Source organism: Ylistrum balloti, unplaced genomic scaffold (genome assembly GCF_031769215.1).
Source record: "Ylistrum balloti isolate Yb309-2 unplaced genomic scaffold, AGI_CSIRO_Ybal_v1 Utg369862, whole genome shotgun sequence".
In the NCBI taxonomy this organism is placed as follows: domain Eukaryota; kingdom Metazoa; phylum Mollusca; class Bivalvia; order Pectinida; family Pectinidae; genus Ylistrum; species Ylistrum balloti.
The window spans coordinates 1020617-1040807 of NW_026782009.1; the positions used below are offsets into that span (position 1 = coordinate 1020617).

The following is a 20191-nucleotide window of genomic DNA, read 5'->3' on the forward strand; positions in this document are numbered from 1 at the left end:
TAAGTAAACTATCTGAAGGCGCTGAATCATCAATAGCATCATTACGAGTGGTGATGAAAATCTGGCCTGATAGACTGCCGCTCTGTTACAGTGAGATATAAACGTCACAATTATGTCACGAGGAAGTTTTTATTTCTGGGACCTATTCTCTGGCTACGACGCCCAGTATATCATTACAAATATGAATAGATTCTAACTGCTTAATTTGGTTATGCAGTTCAGTGATCCCGAGACTTGCTAAAAGTGTATCTTTAAAGAGCGCATTTCCCATTAGTTGGGATACAATTTTAGGACAACATCCGGGTTATTCAGTTCACCAAGAATGTTTACACTTTTCTTAATCTTGCCGGAAAGTTCAACAGAAACCATGCTGACAAATCGTTAATAGTGAAGTGGGATATATGAATGCGACTAAAATGACAATCACATTCCAAATTCGAGTCACTCGAGTCAACCTGGTTCTACCTGGACAAAGAATTACTGCCGTTTTGGCGGACTTCGGTAACTGTACACTTCAAATATTATTTAGTAGTTATAGCAGCAATCTGTACATCTTGATAAAGTTACTGGGTGGTATTTTGGAAGAGTTCAATACATACTTATAATGATCATCGCAGTATGAACCATTAGTCAGAAATGGATGAAATTCGGCGAAAACAATAGACTAGTCAAGCAGACATGTTTACATTCCATAGCTTTCGTCTTGTGAAACCATGGTTGCGGCAACCTTATGATTATCTTTTGAACCATTGGTATATAAATGTAAAAATGTTTTATATTTTACCTGCAATTTCGAGAAGGATGAACGAAAGGTGCAACTGTCAGTGTCTGATTTAACCATTGCATGAAGTGAAAAGTTAACTTCAAGTAAATTCAAGAACAAAGGTTTAATTTCGATCGTTCCAAATGACTGAATTTGGTCTATGTCAATATTTGTGTTTTGTAAGAGAGGAAATCCAAATACCGAATGATGGAATGGTCTTTGGTATGTTTTGAAACAAGGTTTTATATTTTGGATCAAATACAAGGAGGATTTGAAGGAATTGACTTTAGCTGAATGGTGTATCGCAAAGCCAAATTATTTCGACGGCTATAAATTGATGGTTCGTTAGCATCTACATAGTGGCTTGCTGTAGATGTGGTCGTAATCAATGTAGTCCAATACAAATGCTTAATGGTGAATGGCTCATCACATCCTATGCACCGAGGATTTCCTATGCCTGTCACCATATATGAATGTGTAAGGTATGTATGACCCTTCCGAAGACGGGCAAGGACAACTTCGTCTCGGTGGTTGTCTTTATAGCATGGAGACCATTTAGCGATGATGGGTTTTACAGAGTGAATACAGATGTTTTGCTCTTCTTTCGTTGAGCTAAGGACCTATATGGTTGGTGTCACTGATGAAATTTAATTTTTGAACATGATACCTTGGGAAGGCCGTCATGATACGACATGGATTCAAGGTATCCTGTGAGAGCATTTCAAGTGATAAAAATAAAACTATTTTAATTGTAGTCGAAAAGTATGTCTAAGGGAACCGATTTGATAACTGCATGATAATACTTACACTATTTTTTATTCAATACACATAAGGTCACTACACTATTTAAACATACAATCATTCTTTTATATGATATGATAACATAAATTATTATTGAACTCGTCAAGGTATGGGTTTTCCTGTCAAAAAGCACGACAACACACACTTGCTCTTCTACTTTTTTTTATACTATGTCAAAATATTTATCAGATTAAATCATGACAAACTAATTTATTTGTTGTTTATTTAAGCACAAAATAGGGTATATCTACTTATCTAAGTCATCAGCTGGTTCATCGTTACTTGCTGTTCGACCTATTGCTATATCTTTCAATCAGCTTTATTTTTATAGCGTTAGAATTGCACAAGGCATCACAAGTATAAAAAAGATTCCATACTAATAATCTTCTCCAACATGATATTAATTTCATGTCATATCGTGACGGTCTAACCATGTAGTATTCACATACAAAAATAAAACTTACAAGGTTATATTATTTGTGAATAAATTAAACTAGGACTGAAAATCCACCAAAAGTGTCTGCCACATGCAATCAGGAAGATTGTACAAAGGCGTACAAGTGAACAGCTCCTGAATTATGCTCTCCAATCCTCAACAAGTCCTTGCTAATGGAATGTGCTAATATACATATTGGATACGAGGCATTCTGGTATGATACTATGATAGCAATATGCAACGCACTGCTGATACATCACACATCCGTTTATTTCATTGATCTATCTAATGTAATAGCATGAATAAGATAAAAACCTGTGTTGCGAATTTCAATTCAATGTATACGCCAGACAACGAGTGGAAAATTTGACAGTCACAACCATAGGCAACACTGAACACCCTTATATTTCATACCAGGGACAATAGATTATTCAACGTTCTGAAAGTTTATGCATTTAATTTCAATAAACCTTCCTTTCAGGTAATACTGGTACCTCGATGAAGTTACCAATAATCCTGATGGTTGTGTTTGTTATTAGCATTGCAATTGGCGTATATTTTGTCGGTAAGTTAATAAAAACTCGCATGTCAATATATATCTATTTATCTAAGACCTTAGAAGTATGAGAATAAGTTGCCAATATTGCCAGACGATATATATAAAAGATAAGCAGCATGCTGTTTAAAACGTCATTTATTTCCTTGCAATGATGAATAATTTTACGAACAGCCTGGGTCATATCGAGACGAGTGTTAAAAGGGAATTCAATGTTGATTATAAATTTCTAAACTTTTTGTCTTTGAATATTTGTTTTAGTGAAGTATGCATATTACTTTGTTTCGTTTTACCATAGTGACAAAGGAAAGTGACATGAATGGAGATGGTAAGTTTTAAGACTGCATAAGATACTTTATATATACAAGAATCAATTTCGTTTAACACATTTACTCTGTACATTACCTTTCTTGTTCACCAAGTACAACTATGTACATTTATTTCTCGACTTAAAATATTTTCTAATATTAATAGATATTTTAAGTATCACAAGCAGATAGTTGCTTATTAAGACACGAATAACCATTGATTATACCAACTTTCACAGGTTTCCTTCGAATAGCACCACTCTTCAGAATATGAACATTACGAAATCAGTCATTTTTGTTTTTGTGAAAGGTATTGCTAGTGTACCTCACCATTTAGATTTTGAAACGTCTTACGGTCAATTTTCCGTAACGGCTCCTAGGTTGCAAAGCTATAGCCTTTTCTACACTAACAAATCACGGGAGGACGAAATAACAATTCATTTTATGACTCAAAGGTATCTATATTTAGGGAATATGTTTTTGAATGTGCTACCAATTTTAGTGTGGAAAAAGGGTGACATTGCCTTTACGAATAAGGGCCTATCGCGTGTAATCAATTTATATTAGATATTCTCTTATTTATATATGTACCTAATTTAACTCCACACAAAGTCAAAACGCCCATAAATTGTAAAATGTTCTGTCCGATGACCGGTGCTCTCCCAAAGCGTGTCATTTGTACTTCTGAGACGTCTTGATCTAGAGCATATTTGTGTTCACTGTGTCATTTTTCACTGGTGTTGACACGCCCTTTCTGTGTAGAAGTACTTTCACATTTTCATTTGCATCATGAGAGTCATCGATCTTGTGTGTAACACCGGTAGTTAAATCCCACCCGAAGTATTTCTGTGAGTTATAACTACTGCCGGTGACTATTCTTTCTTGTTGTTGGATTGCATGGAAACGATTTCGCCTTTCTGAAACTATGGTAGTTTGACTGTCTGCCGTGATAAAATTCCTGTTGTGATTGATGGGCTAGCAGCTGGAACTGCTTCTTCAGGTAACTGTGCCTTTCATAAGGATGAGGCAGCAGGTAGCTTCATTTGCTTTGTCGTGATTCTTACTACCGAACCGTTTGCTAATCTGGGCATTAAAGTCACCAACGATAATTATATGACCTTCTTCGGCGAATCGGTCATACAAATCCGATATGTATTCCAGTGTTTCCTTATAAACATGCAGTGGAACATTGGTGGATGGCATCAGAGTACCTATTAAAATAACATTTGTTCGGTCATGGAGTTGAACAGAGCAGCATATTACCCTGTCACTACCCTCACTGAGAATTCGGCAAACATTTATATCCTTTCTCCACATTATAGCCAATCCGCCAAAGCCTCGATTACATTACATTCAATAGGAATAGTACTATCACTTACACCAAAAGCGTTAAAAGCAGAGTCAACAGTATGTAGGAAGTTCATTTGTTCAGGGAGCAGCCAATGCTCAGTTACTACAGCAATATCAGTCTCTCGAAGAAGTTCTGATAACAATGGAGTTCCGTACATGACACCCCGAATGTTCCAACAGAGAACCGTGAATATGACGCAGAGAAAGCACGAGTACACGCGTGAGATGATAACTTTCAGTTCCACGATATCTGATTAGGACGCGATGTGTCATTGAATCGATTACGATATTCCCATTCCCGGACAAGAACGTTTCCAGCGGTAGTTAAATCTCACCCGAAGTATTTCTGTGGGTTATAAATACTGCCGGTGACTATTCTTTCTTGTTGGATTGCATGGAAACGATTTCGCTTTTCTGAAACTCTGGTAGTTTGACTGTCTGCCGTGATTAAATTCCTGTTGTGATTGATGGGCTAGCAGCTGGAACTGCTTCTTCAGGTAACTGTGCCTTTCATAAGGATGAGGCAGCAGGTAGCCTCGTCCTCAAACACTTATTCATTAAGAGCTGAGCAGGCGAATGGCCAAGACCATCAACTGGAGACACTCGTATTCCACAAGTGCAACGTATGCGCGCTGTCGCCATCATTTGCTTTATTTAATGGGCTTCATAGTACCCTTGTTGATTAAACTGGTAATGCTATATTTTTGTGTACACGGCTTAATTGAACATTTGGTTTTAGGATAAAATAGTGATATATATATCACCAGTAAATTTAATGTCTAAATTAGTTTCGGAAGCCTCTTCAAGGATCATATCTGTTTTTTATCCGCTACATATTTTTGTTTCAGTCGGTAGATGCATTCTAACAGAACAGTATGAGTCTTAATTTTCATTGTAATCGCAGCGAAATCAACTTTAAGATGTGTTAAGTCATAACATCTCTCTTAAACAACTGGTGTTTTTGAAAATGAGATCCAATCCTTCCTGGGCCAGATCTTCTTCCTCTACGATGTGGATGTGATGTATATATGTTGATGTAAGATTTTAACTTTGGTCTAGAATTGTCCATGTATACATTGCACGCATAAAGTCATGTGTATGTAATAGATATATAAAGCATTTTTTTTTCTTTATAACGTACAATGGAGTCAGCGTACCCGTCCGTCCGTCCGTCCTCACAGAAGTAAACCTGTGGGTTGCACTGTTAAAAATAAACATTGATAAAGTATTTTTGTATATGAAACTTAACTATTTAAACTTATTTTTATCCACATTTGCTTCTTTAGTCAAGTTGTTTTAGTTGCATAGTAATTGAATCTGAATATGGAGTTTCAAATTGTGGTGTAACCCACACGTGTAATAAACAAAAGGTAACACCTAGAAGTTCCGTCTGTTCGTTCGTCCGTCTGTCTGTAGACATTCTTACTACTGTCGCTTTTTTATAATTATTCATAGATTTCGATGAAATTTTCACCAAGGTTATACATAACATGTTCCTGTCCTTCTGTGCGCCATTAGATTTGGACTTTTTTTACTAAAGTTACAGCTCTTGACACAAGGTGTAAAAACGCAATTAAATTGCGTCATTTATTTTACCAGAGTTATGACCCTTGAAGTTGCCTAGTGAAAAATTCATTGTGCTGATGACTAATTGTCTCGGAAACTCGGTATTTTCTATATTGTAGGCATAGATGTAACTCACACTTCTCACACACTTTAGAGGTCAAAGGTAGCTAATTATTTCCGAAGTGGTAGGTATTTTGTTTACATTCGGGAATTAGTCATGGGTGCAAAGTACACAATGGTACACGGCCAGTTTTGCCTGTATTACAAAAATGAATTGACTAAATTGATTTTACAAAATAATTTGATTTTTGTCACCGACTTGTTTCATCGCCCCTTTCCTCTTAAAATGCGATGTTTGTGACCGCTGGTGTGAAACATGATACTTCTTTTTTACCTGGCGTTATTGTGTTGAGGTTTCTCGTTTCATATGGTTGTTAGGAAATAACGTGTTTGTAAGGGCAATGCTATATTTCAAATTGTCAGGGAATGGTAGAACCCCGTTTAAAGTGAAAAACCGATATGAAATTTGAGAAATATACACTCACTACTTATCAAGATGGTTGTCTTTTCTAGACAGTCTCATAATGCAAAATGCACAATTAGAAACAAACGGAAACCTTCCTGCGAGATTTTAAATGATCCAACCAACAAAAAAGTCTACAAGAAAATAAGGACGGTCAGACGACGGACGAAGAGCAATTTGAAAAGCTAATTCTTGCTTATGGTTTGCTAAATGTACACATCCTCTTTCTCGGATTGTGCATTCTCCAAATCTTCATAACTATGATCTTAGTTTAGTCTAAAGCATATTGTTGATCGTTTCCAGATATGAACCGCGCTACAAAGACAAATCGGTCATCTGCATTTGAATTCAGCGGAGAATCAGAAATATCCTCTGATATAGCAGCAGCTTTGATTAAAAGTCATAGCATGGAAAACAATGGATCTATGTACCGTAAGTAGCAAATTAACGATCTTTAAAACGGAAAAAAATTTAGGGGATCTATCAGTCAAAGGAACATGGCTCTACATTATTCGCTCTTAGCAATGAGACAAAACAATGGTCTTTACACCATTTCGATTGCAATGATTCCCTTGTAACATTGTGTTTAATACAGACAACCAAAAGATACAATACAAGCAGACGGGTAGGGTGTTTGTTCTTCCAATGTGTTTATTTTAATGGACATGTTATTAATTTAATTTTCTTGCAAAATAATGCCTGTTAAATATTTTCATATGATCTAGGGCGATATGAACTTGGACGATATGAAGTATGGCATTGAAAGTATATGTTCTTGCAACAAAGACCATATGTTTCTTCTTTTGATGCATTAAAGTCACAACAGACATTCTATTTTAATCGAGCAGAGATACAAAACTGATTTTACTTCACCCGTCAACATTTGGGCAAAACCTTCTGTCTCTGGCTTCAGGCGGCCTAGATTTATGCTTAGCTTACACTTAACTGATTTTCCTACACACTTGAATGACGGGACACGGAATTTGGCCAAAATCAATCATTCCGAGAGAAGAAGTCGGGTTTAAAAATATTTGCTCGATTTCCCATATTGTACCATTCCCCTTCCACCTCAGGACGCCGATATCCATCGTACATAAAAGATTCAGACAAAATTTGTGCAAAATCCAATCATCCCTATAGAGAGAGAAGGATTTTAAAGATTTAGAGAATCTGTTATTTTCTCCTATTTTGGCCCTGTCCTCCCTCCCCTTTAGGACCGAGACCCATCACTTATACAAAATTGAGTCTTCTTCAACCCAGCAAACTTGCGACTATATTTGGGCAAAAGTGCACAATCGTTCATGACTAAAAGCGAAAAGGAAAAGTTGATGGATGGTTAGACGGACTCTATGGTATGTTATAAGATTCAGGCTAAGTAAACAATAATAACTACATTGAAGATTCAATAACAGTTCAGAATATAGAAAGAAAATTATGTGCTTTCTTTCTCAGCTACTGATCCCATTTGCCGGGATTTGCCAAAGTCATCTGTATTCGTTTTTGATTGCTACCACCAGAGAACTTTTAATGACCTACCCGATAATAGCACTGTCAAATGCACGTAAGTAATATATGGATAACTGAATATGATATAAACGATTATTGTACAACTGTGTGGCACGCTACTTATACGGACATGTATTATTTATGTGAAGTCGTATCCTAAATATATACTCAACAAAAAAAGAAAGGTTATCATGTTTCCTTAGCGAATACCTGTAAATAAGTGAAAACAATATTAGAAAATGGTAATGTTTTATGTAATATTGTAATGTAATATTATTACAAAATCCAAGGGGGTTACCAAAATCATTCAAGCGTGAAAGTCTGTATTAGCGAAAGAGCTGCACGAGGTTTTCTGCGACTAACTTGTATCTTCGCTTGAATTTCAATAACATTCAAACTGACAACTGTTCCTTAGATCCTTAGGACTTAGAAATCACCGAATCTTGCTATCTATCAACTTTATCATTATGCCCCGGCGGTCACAAGTACAGAGAGAAAGGGCTGTAGGCATGATCCAGGCTGGGGAGTCTCGCCGTCGAGTTGCACGGCATTTTGGTTGCAGTGTTAAGACAATTTGCCACTTGGTAAGTCGTTTAAACCAAACTGGGTCAACATCCGATCGCCCCAAAGCGGCTGACCCCGTAAAACGACCACCAGGGATGACCGTCGTATACGATTGATACACTTGTGCAATCGATTCGTAACCGCAGTAGGGACTACAAGGACATTGTCTGGGCGTCGTGTGTCTCCCCAAACAGTCCGCAACAGGTTGAGGGCCTACCAATTGAAAGCGCGGCGTCCCTACACTGGACCCAATTTGTTACGACGTCACCGTAATAATCGGCGTAATTGGACACGTGTTCACCGTCGTTGGGCCTTACGACAATGGAACAATATTCTGTTTTCAGATGAGTCCAGATTTTGTCTGCAACACGGTGACGGAAGGCGCAGAGTGTGGAGGCGACGAGGGGAGCGTTTTGCGAACTGCTGCGTCGCAGAACGGGACCGCTTTGGCGGCGGAAGTGTAATGGTTTGGGGTGGTATTTGTGGGAGGACTGGTACCAGGCTTGTTGTGTTAAATGGCAATCTAACCGGCATTCGATATCGGGACGAAAATTTAAGACCAGTGGTTCTGTCATTCTTCAACAGGATAACGCACTAGCGCACACCAGTTGCGTCACCAGAACTTTCTTGCAGCAGAATAACGTACAGGTCTTAGATTGGCCCTAAATCACCTGATTTGTCACCGGTTGAGCATGTCTGGGACGTTCTTGGGCGACGCACGAGAGAACGTCAAAATCAGCCGTCAAACTTGCAGGAGCTGGCCCAAGCCTTGATCGCTGAATGGAACAACATCTCTCCTCGAATTATCCGCCGGTTACGAGTTCCATGCGACGACGCTGCAATGCTGTTTACTTCGCAAACGGTGGCCATACCCGTTACTAATGTTGTTACCTTTGAAATTGACCCCAACGTCCTTTACAGTCGAATAAAATCAACTAAACGCAAAGTTTTATAATGAACCATGACTGCAGTTTTATCAGAATTGATCAATTACTTTATTCGTAAATGATTGGTAAGGATTTATGAAGGGGTTAATTAATTAATCACAGAATAAAGTAGTGTTACCTTTCTTTTTTTGTTTAGTATATACAATATTACATGTCTAAAGAGCCTTTTTGAGACTGTTGAGATTTGTAAAATTCTAGGTTACCTGAAAGACGTTGGTCTATAAAACAGACTATGACGTACCATTTTAATCTTTTTAATATACTCATTCATTTATCTTTTACCTTTTGGTTTGTTTAATGTTATTTCTTTTTGGATCGCTGTGCGTTTTACTGGTTGATGGTACTAATGACCTCTTATGTGTTGACGGGCTGTTAAAAATGTAATGATAATTATAATAACAACATATATATATATATACGTATATGTGAAGTCAACAGAGTATTATGTTTGTTTAATTTAAATATTCAATAAGGTGGTGCATTTCGTGTCGTTAATATGAATATGTAACATCTGTTACCGTCAGTGATACATTATTTCTATGTTCGCTTAATTCAAATATGGTATCCAGAAATGAGTATGCCTGTTGTGTGTTTGTGAGAACTAGAACATAACGTCTATCCAAATAATCCATATCTTGATAGGTATGGATCTGACAATGAACTTTATTTTACTATCGGCAGATTTTGCATATCGATCTTAATCAAACCTTAATCAGCTCATTTGGGAAGTATATAAAAAACCCAATGATTATAATTTCCGATTATTGTGACCTTTCATGTCCAGTAAAGTAAAAAATTATCGAAAGGTATATTGATATTGTTGGGTTAAGAAATAAGAAAATTATTCTTGCGTGATATGGTAGCATGTGAATAAGTCGACATCCAAATTTACTGCTGACTATTGCTGGTAGACAATCTTTCTTCCTAATATGGTAGTTCAACTATGTAGCCTTATATTTAGGACATTATTTTTACTTTAATGCACTATACATGCATAATATCTCATTAATGTTCAGTTTTGAATCATCCGTTTTCGACACATTTGTTAACAATAATACGAAACGTGATATCGTTTATGAGTGTTTCCAAATGGCTTGTCTACCGAAGCGTGTCGACAAAAGTGCCTAGTAAAACATGATAATTTTTGGATATATAGGTAGTATCATGAGAGAACTGTTGCATTTCTGAAAAGAAAAATGTCTTAGCTAGCGTTATACGCTAGTAGGAAACGCATTCGATCATATTGTTAGTGCGACATATCAGGATTGGAGGTAGTATGTCCAGAATAGAGTTTACAGGGCTTGACAAAGGATTCCGATGTCCTGATGAGGAATCCAAAATTGAAGTAAGTTCAAGCGTAAACGTATTTATCCCATAAAGAACTTGTGAGACGAATTGACGTACCAAGCAATCAAATGTAGTGTTCCTCACGTTTTATACGTCAGGATGTGCTTAGTCTGGGGTCATTTGTAGAGTGGTATTTTTTTTTAAATACAGATACTCATCGACGGCTCGGGAGTTGGAAATGTTGATACAAACATTGATTCTCTCCACGCTTCACTGCTGAACGATGACCATTCATACATTGTTTAAACTGTCCTTCTGTTTCACAAACATATGAAACTACACAGAGCACACTCAATACCATAAACAACGGTGATAATTTTACAAATTAGGGGTTCAAAGCTGGAATTATAAACTTTAGACAGAGAACTATTGTAATTATTTTCAGTAATTAGGATATTAACAGTTTTTTGTTCCGTATTTTGAAATGTTGAAAAAATCATCTCATTGACTTAATATATTGTTAAGTTTGATTTTTCACCAATGTGATTGTGCTGTTGAGTCTGACTTTTTAAGTTCAAAGTAATGTAAGTGATTTATGTAAAATGAACAACATCCTTAAGGAAAATCTTAGAGGTACTATGTATTCCAATAATAGGTACTCTACCCTTAGGACATATTAAGGGAGTCCTTTTTGTATTGGGCGCCAACTCATCCAAAATTCTATTTGTTTCTTTTTCTCATCGATGGTTAAAAAACTACTTGAGTAGAAGTGTTCCCGGGGACAAAACTGTTAATTAGCAGCAACACTAGCCCCGTGAAAAAAATCATAAAGAAATTACTGCCATATCAACATAATCCAAACTCAAATTCAATAAAACTAGGACATTAAGAAAAAAAAAGAAGATTTACACGGACAATCCAGAGAAAAGTACAAGGAGAACAAGACCAGGTGTTCAGGAAGTATAAGCGTTTTCTGCTTCACTGACAACATCCGCCACGTACATATAGGCCAATCAAAGTAATACCACATTCTCAAATGAGAACAAGATGTACAAAAACAGAAGCAACAGGTAAACTAACGATCATCAAACACGTCCACTTTCGCACAAAGAATTAGAATATTTCTCAAAACTCTCCAATAATTTTCATGTGCCTGCATCTTCTGAAACTCTGTGTTAGTTGAGGACTCTTTGCACGAAAATCGTGATATTGGGAACAGGCTAGTGAATATCAAATCGCTTGCAACATGTCATAAATCATGAAAGTATCGCAAGTAGTGAAAAATATTTATATAAAATGATCCTACACAGATAATTTTCATTTCTGTGGAATATTATTTACAGCAGGAATTTATCAATTAAAAAGTCAATATAAATTTGCAGAAAAATGGAAGTAAGGATACATGAAACACATTTCACATAAAATTGCAGAATTTAATAGCATATGTCCAAATAATATCCTGCTGACGGGCATACAAGTTGTGGCTTTTTTAACAATACCTGCATGTTTTTTCCCGTCAGGTACCTGAAACGAGTTGGGTTATGTATACAGGCTCTACTGGAGGAAACGTACGACATTGATTGCGACTTAGAAGATCGGTTGTTTCTACTAAATCTTAATGCAGAGACCATTTTGGAGAGAAGCAACTTCAACGTTAGAACAGAATGTGTGTGACCTATGTTAATACATGTCATGCTTTGAATTCGTGATTATATTTGTTTAGTCAAGGATACTGACTATTCTAATGTACTTGTATATTACATGCCAGTAAGCAAAGAATGTTTGCATTTATTAAGGCAGGGAGACAGACTAATCTTAGATATATGATATTCCACTAAGCAAAGAAGTTAATTACCGATTCAAAGTTTACACTTCCAATATCGAACATAATAAATAGGTTTTATTTTGTGATCCTTGTATACCATAATGAGCATAACTGTTCAAGTGTTACCATGTTTAAATCAATTAACCTTGTTTTGTATTGTATTGTAGGTGGAACATTTAGAAGAGTGTGAAAGGAATCGAGAAAGAAACCTTATCTTTAATTTGCTACGATCATGCTTCAAGTGTTTAATCACATGCTGGAAAACAATTAAGAACTTTTATATTAAAAAACAATGTTTGTAATTGTATTCGGCGACAAGAGAGTTTTATCGTGTATTTTAAAGTTCTCTTTATGGTATGATCATATGCGCAGCGCGAAATAGCAAGCGGATATTCCTGACGGGAAAAAGAAAACATAAAGGAGACCAAACAACGATTGACTTGCTATTTTAAAATGAACAAAAATGTGCAATGAAAAAGAGCCAAATCTTTGAAACCTAGGAGGCGACTGAAAAGCCAAAATTGATGGGAAAGAATTGGCGAAATCTTACTGGACAGGTGAACTAAAGTCATAATAAAATAAACTGCATATTTTTTATATAATTGATAATTTCAAAAGAATGTCAAGTGCATGTCTATGGTCTGATCCATGACATCATCCTAATAAATTTGCAGTTGACGGGACATTTAACTGCATTGTTAGTTTGTCACTATTACTTTTGTTATTATTATAACTGTCTTAACGGCCAGTCAACACATAACAAGTCATTAGGGTCATCAACCGGTAAAAACACACAGCGATCCAAAAGGAAATAACATTAAACAAACCAAAAGCTAAAATACAAATGCTAAAAATCTTAAATGGGTATATTTACACATAAGATTAAAATGGTACGTCATAGTCTATTATATAGACCAACATCTATAAGTTAATCCAGCATTTTACAAATCTCAACAGTTCCAAAAAGGGTTTTTATATATGTTTTATTACGTTACAAACACGCTCGAGTAGACAGAAGGTCAATGCAGTCAACAAAAATGTTTAACGGTGAGTGGCTTATCACATTCTATGCACCAAGGATTATCCTAGCTATTACATGGTATTCCCATGTGCCCAGGAACACAAAAGTTAAAGGCAAGTCCATGATATAGTAATAAGAATGATTTCTATTGCTTCGACTTTGTAGAACAGAGAGTCCGAATGAATAACAACTCTCATTACTTTGTATGAATATATCTAAGGGCAAGGTAGATAGCCGAGAATATTGAAGCGTTGTTCGGTAGCCGGCATCAACGGTTTCGTCTTGTGTAACAATGGCCGAGGAAACCTTATCATTATCTTTTACACCATCAGTATATAAACGTAGAAATGTTTTATATTTTAACTGCAATTTCGAGAAGGATGAACGAAAGGTGTAACTGTCAGTGTCTGATTTAACCATTGCGTGAAGTGAAATGTCAACTTCAGGTGAATTCAAGAACCAGGATGGAATTTCTATCGTTCCAAAATATAAATATTTGTGTTTTGTAAAAGAACGGAAATATCTGGTGTACTGCAGCACTAAAGAGGGTGCTACATTTATCCATATATGGTGTACTGCAGTGCTGAAGCGAGCGATACATTCATCCATATCAGGTGTACTGTAGTGCTGAAGATAGTGTTACATAAATCCATATCTGGTGTGCTGCAATACTAAAGAGGGTGTTACATGGATCTTAATTTGGTGTAAAGCTACATTATCCCGTTTCTGGTGTTAACGAACACCTTTTAAGGTGGCAACCCAGTTGGTGTAATCTCACTTTAAATATTTTACAGTGTACAAGAGGGCTTTCACTCGACATATGTTTACTTTCATCCTCTTACACACTCCTTTCATTCCTAGTTAGAGTTATCTCCCTTGAGACCATAAAAAACTGTTAATCTCCAAATCTGATATAAACATAAAATTAAAAAAAACAAACACTCCCCCGTGTCGATGTCCAGTGGAAAAGGGGGGGGGGGGGGGGGGGAGGGCGGGCGGGGCCCTACCAAACTGGACAATGTCAAAACAAGAGTGTTGTTTACATATCAATTAAATAAATACTTGCATTATCATTTTTTCATCGTAGAATATTTTACTTTCCATTATATACATATTACAATTCTGCATTCACAAACATATTTCATGGCGATGACCATTCATACATTGTTTAAACTGTCCTTCTGTTTCACAAACATATGAAACTACACAGAGCACACTCAATACCATAAACAACGGTGATAATTTTACAAATTAGGGGTTCAAAGCTGGAATTATAAACTTTAGACAGAGAACTATTGTAATTATTTTCAGTAATTAGGATATTAACAGTTTTTTGTTCCGTATTTTGAAATGTTGAAAAAATCATCTCATTGACTTAATATATTGTTAAGTTTGATTTTTCACCAATGTGATTGTGCTGTTGAGTCTGACTTTTTAAGTTCAAAGTAATGTAAGTGATTTATGTAAAATGAACAACATCCTTAAGGAAAATCTTAGAGGTACTATGTATTCCAATAATAGGTACTCTACCCTTAGGACATATTAAGGGAGTCCTTTTTGTATTGGGCGCCAACTCATCCAAAATTCTATTTGTTTCTTTTTCTCATCGATGGTTAAAAAACTACTTGAGTAGAAGTGTTCCCGGGGACAAAACTGTTAATTAGCAGCAACACTAGCCCCGTGAAAAAAATCATAAAGAAATTACTGCCATATCAACATAATCCAAACTCAAATTCAATAAAACTAGGACATTAAGAAAAAAAAAAAGATTTACACGGACAATCCAGACCAGGTGTTCAGGAAGTATAAGCGTTTTCTGCTTCACTGACAACATCCGCCACGTACATATAGGCCAATCAAAGTAATACCACATTCTCAAATGAGAACAAGATGTACAAAAACAGAAGCAACAGGTAAACTAACGATCATCAAACACGTCCACTTTCGCACAAAGAATTAGAATATTTCTCAAAACTCTCCAATAATTTTCATGTGCCTGCATCTTCTGAAACTCTGTGTTAGTTGAGGACTCTTTGCACGAAAATCGTGATATTGGGAACAGGCTAGTGAATATCAAATCGCTTGCAACATGTCATAAATCATGAAAGTATCGCAAGTAGTGAAAAATATTTATATAAAATGATCCTACACAGATAATTTTCATTTCTGTGGAATATTATTTACAGCAGGAATTTATCAATTAAAAAGTCAATATAAATTTGCAGAAAAATGGAAGTAAGGATACATGAAACACATTTCACATAAAATTGCAGAATTTAATAGCATATGTCCAAATAATATCCTGCTGACGGGCATACAAGTTGTGGCTTTTTTAACAATACCTGCATGTTTTTTCCCGTCAGGTACCTGAAACGAGTTGGGTTATGTATACAGGCTCTACTGGAGGAAACGTACGACATTGATTGCGACTTAGAAGATCGGTTGTTTCTACTAAATCTTAATGCAGAGACCATTTTGGAGAGAAGCAACTTCAACGTTAGAACAGAATGTGTGTGACCTATGTTAATACATGTCATGCTTTGAATTCGTGATTATATTTGTTTAGTCAAGGATACTGACTATTCTAATGTACTTGTATATTACATGCCAGTAAGCAAAGAATGTTTGCATTTATTAAGGCAGGGAGACAGACTAATCTTAGATATATGATATTCCACTAAGCAAAGAAGTTAATTACCGATTCAAAGTTTACACTTCCAATATCGAACATAATAAATAGGTTTTATTTTGTGATCCTTGTATACCATAATGAGCATAACTGTTCAAGTGTTACCATGTTTAAATCAATTAACCTTGTTTTGTATTGTATTGTAGGTGGAACATTTAGAAGAGTGTGAAAGGAATCGAGAAAGAAACCTTATCTTTAATTTGCTACGATCATGCTTCAAGTGTTTAATCACATGCTGGAAAACAATTAAGAACTTTTATATTAAAAAACAATGTTTGTAATTGTATTCGGCGACAAGAGAGTTTTATCGTGTATTTTAAAGTTCTCTTTATGGTATGATCATATGCGCAGCGCGAAATAGCAAGCGGATATTCCTGACGGGAAAAAGAAAACATAAAGGAGACCAAACAACGATTGACTTGCTATTTTAAAATGAACAAAAATGTGCAATGAAAAAGAGCCAAATCTTTGAAACCTAGGAGGCGACTGAAAAGCCAAAATTGATGGGAAAGAATTGGCGAAATCTTACTGGACAGGTGAACTAAAGTCATAATAAAATAAACTGCATATTTTTTATATAATTGATAATTTCAAAAGAATGTCAAGTGCATGTCTATGGTCTGATCCATGACATCATCCTAATAAATTTGCAGTTGACGGGACATTTAACTGCATTGTTAGTTTGTCACTATTACTTTTGTTATTATTATAACTGTCTTAACGGCCAGTCAACACATAACAAGTCATTAGGGTCATCAACCGGTAAAAACACACAGCGATCCAAAAGGAAATAACATTAAACAAACCAAAAGCTAAAATACAAATGCTAAAAATCTTAAATGGGTATATTTACACATAAGATTAAAATGGTACGTCATAGTCTATTATATAGACCAACATCTATAAGTTAATCCAGCATTTTACAAATCTCAACAGTTCCAAAAAGGGTTTTTATATATGTTTTATTACGTTACAAACACGCTCGAGTAGACAGAAGGTCAATGCAGTCAACAAAAATGTTTAACGGTGAGTGGCTTATCACATTCTATGCACCAAGGATTATCCTAGCTATTACATGGTATTCCCATGTGCCCAGGAACACAAAAGTTAAAGGCAAGTCCATGATATAGTAATAAGAATGATTTCTATTGCTTCGACTTTGTAGAACAGAGAGTCCGAATGAATAACAACTCTCATTACTTTGTATGAATATATCTAAGGGCAAGGTAGATAGCCGAGAATATTGAAGCGTTGTTCGGTAGCCGGCATCAACGGTTTCGTCTTGTGTAACAATGGCCGAGGAAACCTTATCATTATCTTTTACACCATCAGTATATAAACGTAGAAATGTTTTATATTTTAACTGCAATTTCGAGAAGGATGAACGAAAGGTGTAACTGTCAGTGTCTGATTTAACCATTGCGTGAAGTGAAATGTCAACTTCAGGTGAATTCAAGAACCAGGATGGAATTTCTATCGTTCCAAAATATGAATATTTGTGTTTTGTAAAAGAACGGAAATATCTGGTGTACTGCAGCACTAAAGAGGGTGCTACATTTATCCATATATGGTGTACTGCAGTGCTGAAGCGAGCGATACATTCATCCATATCAGGTGTACTGTAGTGCTGAAGATAGTGTTACATAAATCCATATCTGGTGTGCTGCAATACTAAAGAGGGTGTTACATGGATCTTAATTTGGTGTAAAGCTACATTATCCCGTTTCTGGTGTTAACGAACACCTTTTAAGGTGGCAACCCAGTTGGTGTAATCTCACTTTAAATATTTTACAGTGTACAAGAGGGCTTTCACTCGACATATGTTTACTTTCATCCTCTTACACACTCCTTTCATTCCTAGTTAGAGTTATCTCCCTTGAGACCATAAAAAACTGTTAATCTCCAAATCTGATATAAACATAAAATTAAAAAAAACAAACACTCCCCCGTGTCGATGTCCAGTGGAAAAGGGGGGGAGGGGGGAGGGCGGGGCCCTACCAAACTGGACAATGTCAAAACAAGAGTGTTGTTTACATATCAATTAAATAAATACTTGCATTATCATTTTTTCATCGTAGAATATTTTACTTTCCATTATATACATATTACAATTCTGCATTCACAAACATATTTCATGGCGATGACCATTCATACATTGTTTAAACTGTCCTTCTGTTTCACAAACATATGAAACTACACAGAGCACACTCAATACCATAAACAACGGTGATAATTTTACAAATTAGGGGTTCAAAGCTGGAATTATAAACTTTAGACAGAGAACTATTGTAATTATTTTCAGTAATTAGGATATTAACAGTTTTTTGTTCCGTATTTTGAAATGTTGAAAAAATCATCTCATTGACTTAATATATTGTTAAGTTTGATTTTTCACCAATGTGATTGTGCTGTTGAGTCTGACTTTTTAAGTTCAAAGTAATGTAAGTGATTTATGTAAAATGAACAACATCCTTAAGGAAAATCTTAGAGGTACTATGTATTCCAATAATAGGTACTCTACCCTTAGGACATATTAAGGGAGTCCTTTTTGTATTGGGCGCCAACTCATCCAAAATTCTATTTGTTTCTTTTTCTCATCGATGGTTAAAAAACTACTTGAGTAGAAGTGTTCCCGGGGACAAAACTGTTAATTAGCAGCAACACTAGCCCCGTGAAAAAAATCATAAAGAAATTACTGCCATATCAACATAATCCAAACTCAAATTCAATAAAACTAGGACATTAAGAAAAAAAAAAGATTTACACGGACAATCCAGACCAGGTGTTCAGGAAGTATAAGCGTTTTCTGCTTCACTGACAACATCCGCCACGTACATATAGGCCAATCAAAGTAATACCACATTCTCAAATGAGAACAAGATGTACAAAAACAGAAGCAACAGGTAAACTAACGATCATCAAACACGTCCACTTTCGCACAAAGAATTAGAATATTTCTCAAAACTCTCCAATAATTTTCATGTGCCTGCATCTTCTGAAACTCTGTGTTAGTTGAGGACTCTTTGCACGAAAATCGTGATATTGGGAACAGGCTAGTGAATATCAAATCGCTTGCAACATGTCATAAATCATGAAAGTATCGCAAGTAGTGAAACATATTTATATAAAATGATCCTACACAGATAATTTTCATTTCTGTGGAATATTATTTACGGCAGGAATTTATCAATTAAAAAGTCAATATAAATTTGCAGAAAAATGGAAGTAAGGATACATGAAACACATTTCACATAAAATTGCAGAATTTAATAGCATATGTCCAAATAATATCCTGCTGACGAGCATACAAGTTGTGGCTTTTTTAACAATACCTGCATGTTTTTTTCCGTCAGGTACCTGAAACGAGTTGGGTTATGTATACAGGCTCTACTGGAGGAAACGTACGACATTGATTGCGACTTAGAAGATCGGTTGTTTCTACTAAATCTTAATGCAGAGACCATTTTGGAGAGAAGCAACTTCAACGTTAGAACAGAATGTGTGACCTATGTTAATACATGTCATGCTTTGAATTCGTGATTATATTTATTTAGTCAAGGATACTGACTATTCTAATGTACTTGTATATTACACGCCAGTAAGCAAAGAATGTTTGCATTTATTAAGGCAGGGAGACAGCCTAATCTTAGATATATGATATTCCACTAAGCAAAGAAGTTAATTACCGATTCAAAGTTTACACTTCCAATATCGAACATAATAACTAGGTTTTATTTTGTGATCCTTGTATACCATAATGAGCATAACTGTTCAAGTGTTACCATGTTTAAATCAATTAACCTTGTTTTGTATTGTATTGTAGGTGGAACATTTAGAAGAATGTGAAAGGAATCGAGAAAGAAACCTTATCTTTAATTTGCTACGATCATGCTTCAAGTGTTTAATCACTGTGTGTAATTCTGGTGTAAGTGAAATGAATGAAGTAAGAGCGCCTTCCTGCGCGAAGACATTGTATGTGATATCGGCGTATCTTTTTCTGGAAATAAAATAATTGTTAATGAACGTCTAAAAATACCCACTTTTTGTAA

The 20191-nt window shown here is 35.7% G+C and overlaps 1 protein-coding gene across 1 annotated transcript; it reads left to right on the forward strand.

The window, feature by feature from the left end:
* Nucleotides 1-416: 416 nt before the first annotated feature.
* LOC132545922 (uncharacterized) lies at nt 417-12281 on the forward strand. Its single transcript, XM_060209601.1, has 6 exons — nt 417-501; nt 2482-2565; nt 2855-2884; nt 6607-6735; nt 7756-7864; nt 12128-12281. The coding sequence occupies exons 1-6, from the start codon at nt 417-419 to the stop codon at nt 12279-12281; spliced, it is 591 nt and encodes a 196-aa protein (XP_060065584.1).
* Nucleotides 12282-20191: the final 7910 nt, after the last annotated feature.

What these genes read in the sequence shown, in the direction of transcription:
- LOC132545922 (XM_060209601.1), top strand. Translation starts at nt 417, where the DNA reads ATGACAATCACATTCCAAATTCGAGTCACTCGAGTCAACCTGGTTCTA. An exon ending in AAGTGACATGAATGGAGATG is followed by an intron (nt 2,885 to 6,606) that starts GTAAGTTTTAAG and finishes GATCGTTTCCAG; the next exon opens with ATATGAACCGCGCTACAAAG. An exon ending in AATAGCACTGTCAAATGCAC is followed by an intron (nt 7,865 to 12,127) that starts GTAAGTAATATA and finishes TTTTCCCGTCAG; the next exon opens with GTACCTGAAACGAGTTGGGT.